A 14223-nucleotide genomic window follows, 5' to 3' on the forward strand; every position below is an offset into this window, starting at 1 on the left:
GCCTGAACGCAGCCTTACGCAGCCCTCTGGTGCAGTGTCACGCACGGGGGGGCATGCAGGCATGCACGGAGGTGGCGTGCACAGTGAGCGCATGCAACACACACACACACACACACACACACACCTTCCTCATCAGGTTTTTTTACAACCCTAATTCTGGAAAAGTTTGGATGTTGTGTAAAATGTTCATGAAAAAATCGTACATTTTAACACGCTCTTTGACAACATGTCACTAATACTAGTCTGCAGTAACCTTCATAAAAGTGCTTTCAAGACAACTTCAAAGATGTGTTCATCTTTTAGTCGACTAAAATGTTCAGGAATTCAGTCAAATAACTGAATTACATATTTGATGACTAAAACTGAGCTGTCAAAAGGAACACTGACTCACACAGAGCCTGAATCACTTATTGTGTCTTTAATAGAGAACTAACAAATTATTCACTTTATGGTACAGGTGGCTGTATTTGTACAAAAAGATGAGGAGAAATTAAGGAAAACGGCAAAAAAATGTCAAGAAGTTCCTCTTTATCCAGTTTTGCGACTAATTTGAGTAGGTCCAAAATTATAAACATAACATGTCATTATTTTATTACTATATTAGTATTATTTAGATAAATCAAATAATTATTTCAACATAGTAATTACATTGCTTCACAAATAAATAATTATATTTTTTCATGGCAACTTGAGACAGTGTCCATCAAAAATATAGCAATAATATTATGAGTGTTACCATGTCAGCCATTTTTAAACCTGTTAGAGGACAGACACTAAACAAATGTTTGAATTTAAGGTGCAGATGGCTGCATTTGTATGTAAATATGAGAAGAAATAAGGACAAATTGGAAAAAAAATATGTCACAGAAGCGCACCTTTATTTAGTTTTGCACCAAATTTGAATATTATTTGAATATCTGTCCATATTATTTTCTTATTGCTATTATTTCTTTAGATAAATTCACTATTTCAACATTGTTCATGGCATCTTGAGAGACAGTGTCCATCAAAATATAGCATTAATATTATTACCATGGCAGACATTTTGAAATGCCCAAAGCCAAACTAACACATTGAATTAGGGTGCATGTGTATGTACATATGAGAAGAAATGAGGAAAAATTTGAATGTTTTTTTTTACAGAAGTGCACCTTTATTTGGTTTATTTGGTTTAGCACCAATCTTGAGTAGGTCCACAATGATAAACATAACACACAATTTGTCAATATTATTGTAGTATATTATTAGTATTATTTAATTAGATAAATAACAATTATTTCAACATATTAATTATATTTTTTCACAAATTAATCATTTAAAATATTTCATGGCAACTTGGAGAAACAGTGTCCATCAAAATATAGCATTAACATAATGTTACCATGGCAGCCATTTAAAACCTATTAGAGGACAAACCTCCCCCAAGGTCAAACTAACGAATGTTTGAAATTTAGGCTGCAGGTGTATGTACATATGAGAAGAAATGAGGGCAAAATCAAATGTTACAGAAGCACACCTTTATCCAGTTTTGCACCTCACCTCACCTTTTCTCCTCCAAACATATTGCTGTGTATTGTGGCCAAACAGCTCAATTTGTGTTTCATCTGACATCACATGGACACAGATAAGACCTTCTGGATGAAAGTTCTGTGGTCAGATGAAACAAAAACTGAGTTGTTTGGCCACAATACCCAGCAATATGTTTGGAGGAGAAAAGGTGAGGCCTTTAATCCCAGGAACATCATGCCTACCGTCAAGCATGGTGGTGGTAGTATTATGCTCTGGGCCTGTTTTGCTGCCAATGGAACTGGTGCTTTACAGAGAGTAAATGGGACAATATAAAGGAGGATTACCTCCAAATTATTCAGGACAACCTAAAATCATCAGCCCGGAGGTTGGGTCTTGGGCACAGTTTGGTGTTCCAACAGGACAATGACCCCAAACACACGTCAAAAGTGGTAAGGAATGGCTAAATCAGGCTAGAATTAATGTTTTAGAATGGCCTTCCCAAAGTCCTGACTTAAACGTGTGGACAATGCTGAAGAAACAAGTCTGTGTCAGAAAACCAACAAATTTAGCTGAACTGCACCAATTTTGTCAAGAGGAGTGGTCAAAAATTCAACCAGAAGCTTGTGGATGGCTACCAAAAGCGCCTTATTGCAGTGAAACTTGCCAAGGGACATGTAACCAAATATTAACATTGCTGTATGTATACTTTTGACCCAGCAGATTTGCTCACATTTTCAGTAGACCCATAATAAATTCATAAAAGAACCAAACTTCATGAATGTTTTTTGTGAACAACAAGTATGTGCTCCAATCACTCTATCACAAAAAAATAAGAGTTGTAAAAATGATTGGAGACTCAAGACAGCCATGACATTATGTTCTTTACAAGTGTATGTAAACTTTTGACCCCGACTGTATAGTTTCAATATCGTGCTTCAAATATTGCAGCTGTACCATATTGCAGATTTTTGGCTTTTTTTTTCAATGCATATTCTACAACATGTCTGCCCTAAATGAAGCATTTAAGCATTAAAATATCCAAAAGAAGCAAAAAGATCAATATTACAGTAATGTTGAGACCAAAGCATTCAGAGCGCACTGTTTAGTATGACCACCATTGATTGCTCAGCCTTAGGCAGCATTGCTGTATTCGATGAAAAGAGTGTAAAGGGGATTTAAATGTTATTTCATGTCCAGAGGGCTCTCAAAACATTTTAAAAAGTAGTGATGTTTTTTTTTGCCTTTTTTTCTGCAGCTATAGAATGTTTTGATTTATAATTACTACTTTGCAGAAAAACAAGTCCTGAACCAACTAACAGCGATGAATGAGGGACGACTGTATATATACATTTATTTTTTTGACTTGCTATTTTGTGCTTGCTTTTTTATTTGTTAAGGTTTTTGTAATTATGCTTTTGACTTTTTTTAAATTCTATCTTATATATTTTTAATTGCCATCTTATTTTACTTAAGTTCTTGCTATTTTGGCTTTCTTTCTCATGTTAGCCGTTTTTACACCAACAAAAATCCCTTGTATGTGATAATGTACTGGGCAGTAAAAAATGCTTCTGATTCTGCGTGGATTTATGTTTCATGAGTCAAAAGAGCGTGTTAAAATTAAAGTTTATTTATTTATTAATTTTTAAAATCTAGAGCGAATATATTGATTATTATTGATAAACCAACACATTGAATGAATTCTTGATCACATCAGGCACATTTTACACAGAATCCACATTGGCCTGGAGCGGGTGGGCTATAGATTTCTTTGTGGGGAGGGGGGAGTGTTTGGAAGAAGAAGAGGGTCTTGTGTCAGGATGAGGGTAAAAGTGACACCGAGGGCGTGGTGCCTCCCTAACAACACGACGGACATTTCTAAAAGGACTGGCTGAGGCGGGAGAGAAATGGTCAGAGGGCGAAGAAAAGGAGAGGACAGAACTCGTTACGCGCACACAAACACACACACATTCACACACACACACACACACACACAAGCAGTGGACACAGAAACATGGAGCCTGTGGTGACGATACATTCTGGATTATGTTGGTTTAAAGAGCCAGGCTGCTGGCAAGATGAAGAAAGGATGTTTTCTAGCCAGCTGAGTGGCTCTCATCCTCTCCGGGGCCACAATAGCATCACAACTCCCAGGCCTTTCCACACCCCAAGTATCCTTGACGCCATGGCAGCCATGAGCCTCAGGCACCGCTTTTTTTCCCTTTCTTTCTTGTTTTTTGTTAAAGTAAAGCATTAAGATGACTTTCTTAGGAGGATGACACACATAGTCCCTGCCTAACTAACACTCTCACACACACACACACAAACACACTCACTCACTCACTCACAGAGCTGTTAAGCACGTACTCACCTGAGGGAGACAAGAGTTGTTTTGGCACTCACCTCCACTGTGTTGTTGTTGCCCGTTTTATCGTACACGTCTTGTTGACCTGCGGGCACAAAATCAACAGGCAGCACGTGAGTATGAGGACCTGCAGGCTGGGACACCAAAGACACTTAGACCAGGGGTGTCAAACATATGGCCCAGGTTTTATCCGGCCCGCGTGATGACTTTGCCAAGTATTGAAATGAGCTGCTTTTTTTTTTTTAACGAAAGAAACTGCTGTTCTAAATGTGTCCACTGGATGTCCCAATAGCAATTCTGTTAGGCAAGCAACAGGTACACCGTAAAGGGTGACTGTGGCTCCTCCTCCTCAACCCACATGAAACTTAAAACCTGTCGTTTTATGTCTTCTGCTTTGAACACATGGTCATTCGGCACCCTCGTTGCCCCAAAATGTCTCTGTCAAACGCGAAAAAAGTGAACTTAACCCTTCTGAATAGTTTTTACCTCCATTTCTTACAGTTTGTTAAGTTAGCTCTGGATTGATACTTGTAGATGACAAAGGAGGTATTTGATACTGAAAATAGTTTACATTTTGTTTTTTGTTTAATCCCAGAAAGACTGTGATTTAAAGTTTAATCCTGGCTTTGTAGATACACTGAGACCAAGTTTAAAGGCCTACTGAAACCCACTACTACCGACCACGCAGTCTGATAGTTTATATATCAATGATGAAATCTTAACATTGCAACACATGCCAATACGGCCGGGTTAGATTACTAAAGTGCAATTTTAAATTTCCCGCGAAATATCCTGTTGAAAACGTCTCGGTATGATGACGTCTGCACGTGACGTCGCGGATTGTAGCGGACATTTTAGGACAACATTGTGGCCAGCTATTAAGTCGTCTGTTTTCATCGCAAAATTCCACAGTATTCTGGACATCTGTGTTGGTGAATCTTTTGCAATTTGTTTAATGAACAATGGAGACAGCAAAGAAGAAAGCTGTAGGTGGGAAGCGGTGTATTAGCGGCCGGCTGCAGCAACACAAACACGTAGCCGGTGTTTCATTGTTTACATTCCCGAAAGATGACAGTCAAGCTTTACCATTGGCCTGTGGAGAACTGGGACAACAGAGACTCTTACCAGGAGACTTTGAGTTGAATACGCGCTACCGTGAGTACACAGCTGCGGCTTCCAAACATTTGATCGCTTGCACGTACGTGCGTGCCGCTATGTGCATGTCATGTACGTAACTTTGGGGAAATATATGTGCTGTATGAACATTGCGGAGGTGAACGGTACTTTGGGCTGTGGGATTGAGTGTGTTGTGCGGGTGTTTGATTTGTATTGGCAGGTTATATGGGCGGGAGGGGGAAGGTGTTTGTTATGCGGGATTAATTTGTGGCATATTAAATAAAAGCCTGGTTGTGTTGTGGCTAATAGAGTATATATATGTCTTGTGTTTATTTACTGTTTTAGTCATTCCCAGCTGAATATCAGGTCCCACCCGCCTCTCACAGCATCTTCCCTATTTGAATCGCTTCCACTGCCCTCTAGTCCTTCACTCTCACTTTCCTCATCCACAAATCTTTCATCCTCGCTCAAATTAATGGGGAAATCGACGCTTTCTCGGTCCGAATCGCTATCGCTGCTGGTGGCCATGATTGTAAACAATGTGCAGATGTGAGGAGCTCCACAACCTTTGACGTCACGCTACTTCCGGTACAGGCAAGGCTTTTTTATCAGCGACCAAAAGTTGCGAACTTTATCGTCGATGTTCTCTACTAAATCCTTTCAGCAAAAATATGGCAATGTCGCGAAATGATCAAGTATGACACACAGAATGTAGCTGCTATCCCTGTTTAAATAAGAAAATCGCATTTCAGTAGGCCTTTGAGCTCATTGTGTTTTTGAAACTGCATCAACTTCCTCAGAATTTTCTACAAATTTCACGTGTTTTGTCCAGAGGATTATTTGTGATTTGTACGTTTTCAGAATGTGCTTGTTTTATTCTTGGCCAAAGTAAAACAAAGAAAACAACCTGGAGTTGTCTTTATTTTTTTGTGTGTGTAGAATTTTGAGGACAAAAATTAATGTATTCCTTTTGGGAACGAGGTTGTAACATAACAAAAAGTGGAAAGGGTGAAGCGCTGTTAATACGTTCTAGATGCACAGTATTTAGAACTCATTGTAAAAGTATTGTACTGATTTAATTGATTATAACTAATAATAGTAATCATTAATTAGAATTGTACAACCATAACCCATCAAAGGCTCTCTTATTGTTCACTGCCTGCTTTCAATATACATTCTCCATCTATGTTTTACACTTGACAAGAGTTTGTCCATCTTTAACATTCAGAGAATTTGTGAGATTATCATCACACAACTCCAAGATGTATATGCTGCTTCTTTGCTAGGTCAGAAGCGCAAATGAAAAATCAGTTCTTAGTTGTCTTACCCTGCACTGCAAAAAGTCAGTGTTCAAAAACAAGAAAAAAAAATTACAAAAATTAGGGGTATTTTATTTGAACTAAGCAAAATTATCTGCCAATAGAACAAGAAAATTCAGCTTGTCAAGACTTTCCAAAACAAGTCAAATTAGCTAACCTCAATGAACCCAAAAATACCTTAAATAAGTATATTCTCACTAATAACAAGTGCACTTTTCTTGGTAGAAAAAAAAAAAGACTTTTGCTCAATATGTTGAAAAATATTCTTAAATTAAGTAAATGCCAGTGCCATTATCTTACATAATGATATGCACTAGGCATTGCATTTCTTGAAACCAGCAAACTTATACTAAAAACTAATTTATTGTTCTTAATGGAAAGGCAACAAGGCAACCGTTTGTTACTCTCGGGGTCTCCTAGCCGCTCAGGCAAATCATATTGTCTAAAACTGCATTTTTCCATCGATAACATGACATTGCGCCAAGTGCGTGCTCTTTCGGTCAATTAGTGCGCATATATACAGCCCGGCCCCGGCCAAAAAAAATTGTATTGTAATTTTGAGGAATTTATCTGAATGTGCATGAACAATTTCTGTTCAAAATTGTTTGAAATGTCAAATGTTAAATGTTTAAATATTAGCTGTCAGTTTACTGTACTGTGCCATCTGTACTACTATATGAGTACATACGTATGTTCTATTGTTTCATTGAAAATAAAACAGCAAAGTCAATTTGGCTGTCATCTGTTTTAATTATGAGACACAATTGTGTCAAAATCTGGATTTTCTTTTTCATGCTTGAAATAAGAAATTATTACTTTAAAAAAGTAGTTGTATACTTGGGAGTGTTGATGACACAGCTTTGCAACAGTTGATATTCTAGTTTCAAGCATGTTTTACTCAATATAGGTCATAAAATCTCAACAAGCTGTAATATCTTACTGAGATCATTTAGGACCAAAACCCTTAAAACAAGTAAAACACTCTAACATAAAATCTGCTTAGTGAGAAGAATTTTCTTATTAGACAAAAAATAAGCAAATATCACCCTTATTTGAGATATTTTATCTTACTTAGATTTCAGTTTTTGCAGTGTGGGTAAATAAATGGTAAAAAAATAAATAATTAATGTCAACTAAGAAGTGAGGACATCGGTGTGTTGCTGAGTGTTTATATATTACATTACCCAGAATGCTTAGCGCTCTAGACAGGAACAGGAAGTAGGTCTAAAGCACTTGTGCTGCAAAAAATAGTTGCTGCATTGTTGCATGTTGCTGTTACTGCTCCGTCTACACACAAAAATAAACATACGTTTTAATTTGACGGTTGACGTCCGCATGTAAGCGCCTCCCAGAGACAAATTTGATTTGGCGAAAATGACGAACATTTGACAAAGTTGTGAGGTGCGCAAAATTTGCGGGGATTGGCAACATTGCGAATTCCTGGAGGGACTGATTTGATTTTGACCCGAGCAGCAAATGAAGGAAACACATTTGTACAACAAAAGTGAAAACGTGCATTTCTGTTTATTTGTATGTTAGTTAGCAGGCTACTTCCTGGTTCATAAAGGATGATGCAAGATGGCCTAAGGGAACACTATCCAGCTAGCAAGCTACTTCCTGGTTCATAAAGAATCTTGTAAGATGAAAGGTGTTAGAATAATTATGTATAAGTTATCACACAACTCTTATGCTTAAAGGCCGTTGCTATAGTTATTATCAATTGTGCTGAAGTTGTACTTTTCTATCTGTGCAAAAGCACACAACTAGTAATCTTCCATTGCGAGTTGTCTCGCATTAGCAGTTTGTTTCCAGACCCTGCCTGCTGACAGCCAAGGACGGACATCGAGTACCTCAACGCAGACAAAACAGAGACAGGGCGAAATCACGAGTGTCAGCACATTTCCATTCTGAATAATCTGCATGCATTACCCTTCCCTTCAGAAGCAGCCTCAGTGATGTTAACTAGGGAACTCCCGAAAAAATAGAGGAGCATGTGGGACTGTACCTTGGAGCGTAGGGTGAAACTGTAACTGAGTGTCCAGCCCCAAACGTTTCTCCTCATGAGCAAAATTTAACTCTGTCTCTGCCCGATTCCTTCTTCTTGTCTTGTGTAACAGATAGTTCGGTGTTTGAACCTGACAAAAGGGCTGTTCTATTTTTGACTGTACAGGAGCACACAGACTTTAAATGGTGAAAAACTAAAATAAACTTTAGATTTTTATTATATGTACAGTATGTTAGTAGGCTACTTCCTGGTTCATAAAAGATGATATACAATGGCAGGACTGTTCTATTTTTGACTGCTGGGCAGAGGCGAGGGCTTCAATTGTCACCTAAATGGTATAAAAAGAAAAATGGTGTTATTTCTGTAAGGTTAATTTGAATGTTAGCTAGCAGGCCACTTCCTGGTTCATGAAGGATGGCTTACAATAAGATGAAGGGACAAAATATGCGAGAAACTTCACTTATGACTCAAATGGACCGAGAAAGAGAAAACAAATTTCTCTAACTAAAAGAAAGATTTTCAAAAGGTTTTTAAATGTTAGTAAGAAATCTACTTCCTGGTTCATGCAGCATGACATTTGCATTATGGGACGGGGGTGGACAGTGGAGGTCTCTGTCAGAATAATTGTATCTAAGTTATCACAAAACCTTGTGTTTCAATGAGTTCCCGGCGAGAAGACAAAAGCTGTCTTTGAACCTACCAAGAAGAAGGCTTGTAAAACTCCACTGTGTAGGATGGGAAGCAACATGAAGGTGTTCTGTTTTTCTTCTATTGTAATCCACAGAAAGATATTGTCTTGACCCGAGAACTACAAAGCGAAGAGGAAGCAGGACCCGACTCCCCTCCAGGGACCTTTTCTTTGAACTGTTTTAATCAAAGGCGATGGCTGTTTACGACCCCCGTCCCTTAGAAACAGCTGTTACCATGTAATCAGGGAAAGTCCAAATAAAAGAGGAGGCGTACAATCTTTCGCCGGAGCATGGTGAGACTGTACAAGAGTACAGTCCAGACGTCTCTCCTCAACTGAGCCAAATTTAATTCTGTCTCTGTTTAATTCCTTGCTTCTTGTCTTGTTTAATAGATGTCATCAGTGTTTGAACCTGACAGTCTCCTTATAAGCTGATCCAGCTTTTTATACAGCGTCATATTTACATACTCAACATTGCTGAATGTAAAACTAACAAAGTCGCCACTGAAATATGATTTGTGACATCACCACTATTATTAAACGAGATGATGTTTAGCCTGCAGTCTGACACGCCAGACAAAATGAAAAACAATCAGCGTCAAGCCGGAGTCGTCATTTTACGTATTTTAGTTACACACAGGAATCTTGAAAGGAATTAGACAAAATGCTAATTAGATTTTTTCCCCTTTAGTAAGTGCGATAAGAAGATTTAGGTGGCTTAAGTGTTGCAAATATGACCGCGACTTTCATCGGTGGGTTGAGCTTTAAGGAAGCAGAATGGTGCCTAAAACGCACCTCGTCATACTTTGACAGCGTTGAAGCTTCTAAAGCTGCTAAATAAAGAACACATTTTAGAAACTTTTGCATAATTTACTTAGATTATTGAAAGTTGCCTGTCAAGTTGGAAGTGATTGACATTGGAACTCACTCTCGACTTAGTTTGCTTAATTGACATGCAGGAGGTGTCGACTTGAGGAAAGTGTGAATAATATGCTAATTTTTGTTTTGGGAATTGGTTTGCAGTGGTGAGAAAATGACATTACTTTAGTGGCGCCCCCTATTGTTACGCTCCAAATGCTTTGTAGGATCATATAACGTTATATAATGCAAGATGGTTGTATAACTTTTAGCTAAATGGCTCCAGCACCCCCCGGGACCCCGAAAGGGACAAGCGGTAGAAAATGGATGGATGGTTCATGGTTTAGGGACAATAAAGTCGGTGATTATGAGACAGCGTCACGCCTGGCTCCTCCCCCTTCTACCCCCCATTTACGCTTTGCAGCCTTTCCTGTTTTTTTTCCTCTTCATTTTAAAATCACATCAAAGCCGTTTCTGCTGATTTCGGAGCAACAAAAGTGACCGTGGATTAGTTCCAACGGCAACGACCGTCTGGATGTCACGTCGGCTGCCATTGTTCATTACAACCACTATGGCGGATCACGCCCAGGAAAATGCCGCCACCTAGCGTTACGGCAGGGAATTGCACAGCACGCGGTCGACCCAGACAAAGATCTTTGGAGACGTTGGCGTGGTGACTACGCAGGAACACCTTTTTGTGATGCTTCAGCGAAACACCGTAAAGTTACAGTTGGAGTTTTGTAGACACAGTCCAACCGGATATTTAAACTTATTAGGGGTCGATTAAATTCTAATTTATTCCAATTCTAAATCGATTCATCATTTTCAAAAATCGATTTTTGTTTTATTTATTTTTAAGAATCCATCCATCCATTTTCTACCGCTTGTCCCTTTTGGGGTCGCAGGGGGTGTTGGAGCCTATCTCAGCTGCATTCGGGCGGAAGGCGGGGTACACCCTGGACAAGTCGCCACCTCATCGCAGGGCCAACACAGATAGACAGACAACATTCACACTCACATTCACACACTAGGGCCAATTTAGTGTTGCCAATCAACCTATCCCCAGGTGCATGTCTTTTAAGAATCAATTTTTTAAAATATAATTTTAGACCATCTCCATGCTTACTCTCTTCATATATACTGTACGTCAGGGGTTTCCAATCTTTCTGAATCAGAGCCCGCATTAAGCTAAAAAATGTTGGTAGGTGGCCAAAAGCCAACTGCATGTAAAGTAACAATATAAATACACATATATTTGTGTACATATTATATCATATATGATACATATATACAGTATGTATATACACACATATATATATATATACATATATATATATATACACACATAAATATACACACACACACATATATATATACATATATATATATGTACACACATAAATATACACACACACACATATATATATATATATATATATATATATATATATATATATATATATATATATATATATATATATATATACAATATACTAAGGGTGTACTGCATTTATACAAAAACATTGAATGAAATGATGAGTATATGCATGTGGATGTTTATATGTAACATACTAAATATTGTTGGTGATTATGTATTATTTAGAATAGTTTGAGTATAAATATTTGGGGTTTCGGCACCAGCCACTAGACCTGACCAAACTGTTTAAGGGCCACATTACAGTTATAACTGAGGGTCGCACGTAACGCTGAATTAAAAATGAATATAAACGTATAAGGATTTGCTTGATGATATTATTGCTTTGCATCTGATTATTGCATTTTTGTCACGTCCATCCATCTTCTTGTGCTTATCTGAAGTCAGGTCGCGGGGGCAGCAGCCTAGGCAGAGAAGCCCAGACTTCCCTCTCCCTAACTAATTCGTCCAGCTCTTCCCGGGAGCTCCTGAAGCGTTCCCAGCTAGGAGACAGTCTCTCCACCACCATAGTCTCCCAGGGAGGCATACATTTTCTAATGTACACAGTAAAAAAAAATCTGACTTACATTTTACGCTAAAAATCTGGCAGCGCAGTTGCCAGAATTTTACTGTCAAATGTACATTTTATAGCGTAGTACTGTAAATTGTTGTTTACGGTACAATTCTGGCGACGGAGCTGCCATATTGTGACTGTTTTTACTGTGTATTAGTGTAATTGAAAAAATGGTACCGCCAATTTTTTTTACAGCAAAAAAACCTGGCAGCTCAGTTGCCAGAATTTTACAGTCAGATCTATTGTCGTTTTTGCAGTGTACAATTTAAAGGATAAAGTGTTTGGTTTTTTGCTTTTTTTTATTTTTAAAAAAAGGTTTGGAATGTATGATAAAGCCCGTATTTGTGGCATTATTGGATGATTTTACAATTTCAAAATATGCAACTGCATGCAGTTAGTATTTTTTCTGTCAACTGGAAAGACTGAATACATTTACCAAGAAACAAAGTACTTTATTAATGCACATTACTTCCAGGCCGTATAAAATGATGTGGCGGGCCAGATCTGAGTTTGACACCTGTGGTGTAGATAAGAAGTATTTTTGGTTTGTTGCTTGAGAAATAAGTTAACAAAACCTGTTGCGTATTTGTCACAGGCAACATAGTCACATATGTTGACACATTTTCCCCGTCGGAAGGATCCCCAAAATACCTGAGGGGGAGCCGTGTCCCGTGTGCACGTCCACTTGTCCTCCATTGGTGTGGATGCTGTGTGGCTGGATGCCTTGCTGCCTCTCCAGCTCCCCTACAAACATCGCACAACATTTGCCACCATGTGTGTGTGTGCTCTTGTATTTCTACCCTTCTTGAGACATCAACAAGGAAAAGTACCTTCCATATGAGGACCGGTGAACAAGTCAGGACCGAAATTATGGTCCCAATACGAAAAACCATTGCATCTAATAGAGAATGTCTCATTTGCACCCCTGGTGGTGAAATCCATCAAAATGAGGGTGGTCCCAAAAAGGAGGGATTTTTCAAATTGACTGTGTGTCGGTTTTAAAAGTGCTCAACATATGAAATAACAAGTGTGTGTAAAAAATGTAAGTGGTCCCCCTCTGGCCAACATATGTAATAACAAGTGTGTGTTAGGAATTAAAATGCGCCCCCTTTGGCCAAAATAAATTTAAAAAAATAATAAATATGTATATAAAGACATACTGTAATAACTTGAACCAATTACAAACAAAAAAAATCAAAAATCAAAAGTAACTATAAGCTTACCTTTTTTATATTTGCATAGTGTGTATATATTATTCATGTTGTAAATACAAATCTTTATATATCTAGAAAGGGTGGTCCTAAAGAGGTAGGCATTTTTCGGAGGTCTCAAGAAGGTAACAAATACAAGAATATGTGTGTGTTTAACGTGCAGTCCTAGTTCCGCCCCTTACACTGGATGTGTATGTGCTCCATCTCGTTGACCTCGGAAATGGCCTCTCGGAGCTCCTCCGCAAACTTCCTGAGCTCCTCCCCGCTCGGCGAGCAAAAGCTGACCAGCTGCTTCTTCTCTGAGGTAAACGGGCTCAGCATGGTGACGCCGTGGGCGTAGTCTGGTGGGGGGGGGTGGGGTGGGGGGGGCAGAAACACAGGACACGTTCACGGTCCAATGGGGTGTTTTTTTTAACAATGGAACACAAAAATATTGTGTTTTTATACGGACTACCGCATCTTACATTCATTGCTGAAGAGGTGAAACTGCATCCCCAGAAGACCCATGGCTTTACAGAAGGTGTAAGATGCTGAGCTTTTCTTCTTCGGGCAAAGCTTCAGGATCTGCAGACACACACACACACACACATCGTAAAACACTCTTTAAAAAATGCTTGCAAGCTGCAGACCAAACAAAAGAACAACAATTAACAATTAATTAGATTAGTTTGACTTCAGGGTCCAAATCTGGCACCATAACCATGAGTTCAGTTCAAAACTTGGCAGATTTTTGCAGCAAATTCCTAAAAAGAGTCGAGTGCTCCTGTTGTGTGGAGGAACTTGGACCACTGTCAACACTTTGGCAGATGCTTGCACTGACATTTAACCTTGCTAGCAAACTGGGGTCCAAACTTGTGATTTTCAAATCTAAGGCGTTTCTCAAGGCACCCCTTCAAGTCCTCTCCTTTTTTTTAGCAGTTACAAATTGTTTTTGTTATGTGTTTTGTGTACTTAAGGTGCTGCTAAAGCTCATTGACTTCAGATTCAGTACACACTCTAAAATGCTGCGTTATTTTGGTAACCCAATTTATGGGTTGCTAGTGTTGAGTTACATTTTGGAGTTCTTTTTATTAAGAGCAACAATTTGTTTGGGTTATAAGGTTATTATTTTACTCAATTTCTAAGTTTTCCAAATTATGCACCAATTTTGGGTTGTTTTTCAGTAAG

At 38.6% G+C, this 14223-nt stretch overlaps 1 protein-coding gene across 2 annotated transcripts in view; it reads right to left on the reverse strand.

Moving 5' to 3' along the window:
• The window catches only part of iqsec3b (IQ motif and Sec7 domain ArfGEF 3b), a 136550-nt gene that overhangs the window by 7337 nt on the left and 114990 nt on the right, over positions 1-14223 (reverse strand). For both annotated transcript variants that reach the window (XM_062042618.1, XM_062042619.1), the window contains exons 11-14: positions 13521-13620; positions 13239-13397; positions 12497-12589; positions 3910-3956 (exon numbers count right to left, since the gene is read on the reverse strand). In XM_062042618.1, coding sequence (XP_061898602.1) covers positions 3910-3956; positions 12497-12589; positions 13239-13397; positions 13521-13620 — 399 coding nt within the window. The remainder of the gene's footprint in view (positions 1-3909; positions 3957-12496; positions 12590-13238; positions 13398-13520; positions 13621-14223) is intronic.

Source organism: Entelurus aequoreus, linkage group LG03 (genome assembly GCF_033978785.1).
Source record: "Entelurus aequoreus isolate RoL-2023_Sb linkage group LG03, RoL_Eaeq_v1.1, whole genome shotgun sequence".
Classification (NCBI taxonomy): Eukaryota; Metazoa; Chordata; class Actinopteri; order Syngnathiformes; family Syngnathidae; genus Entelurus; species Entelurus aequoreus.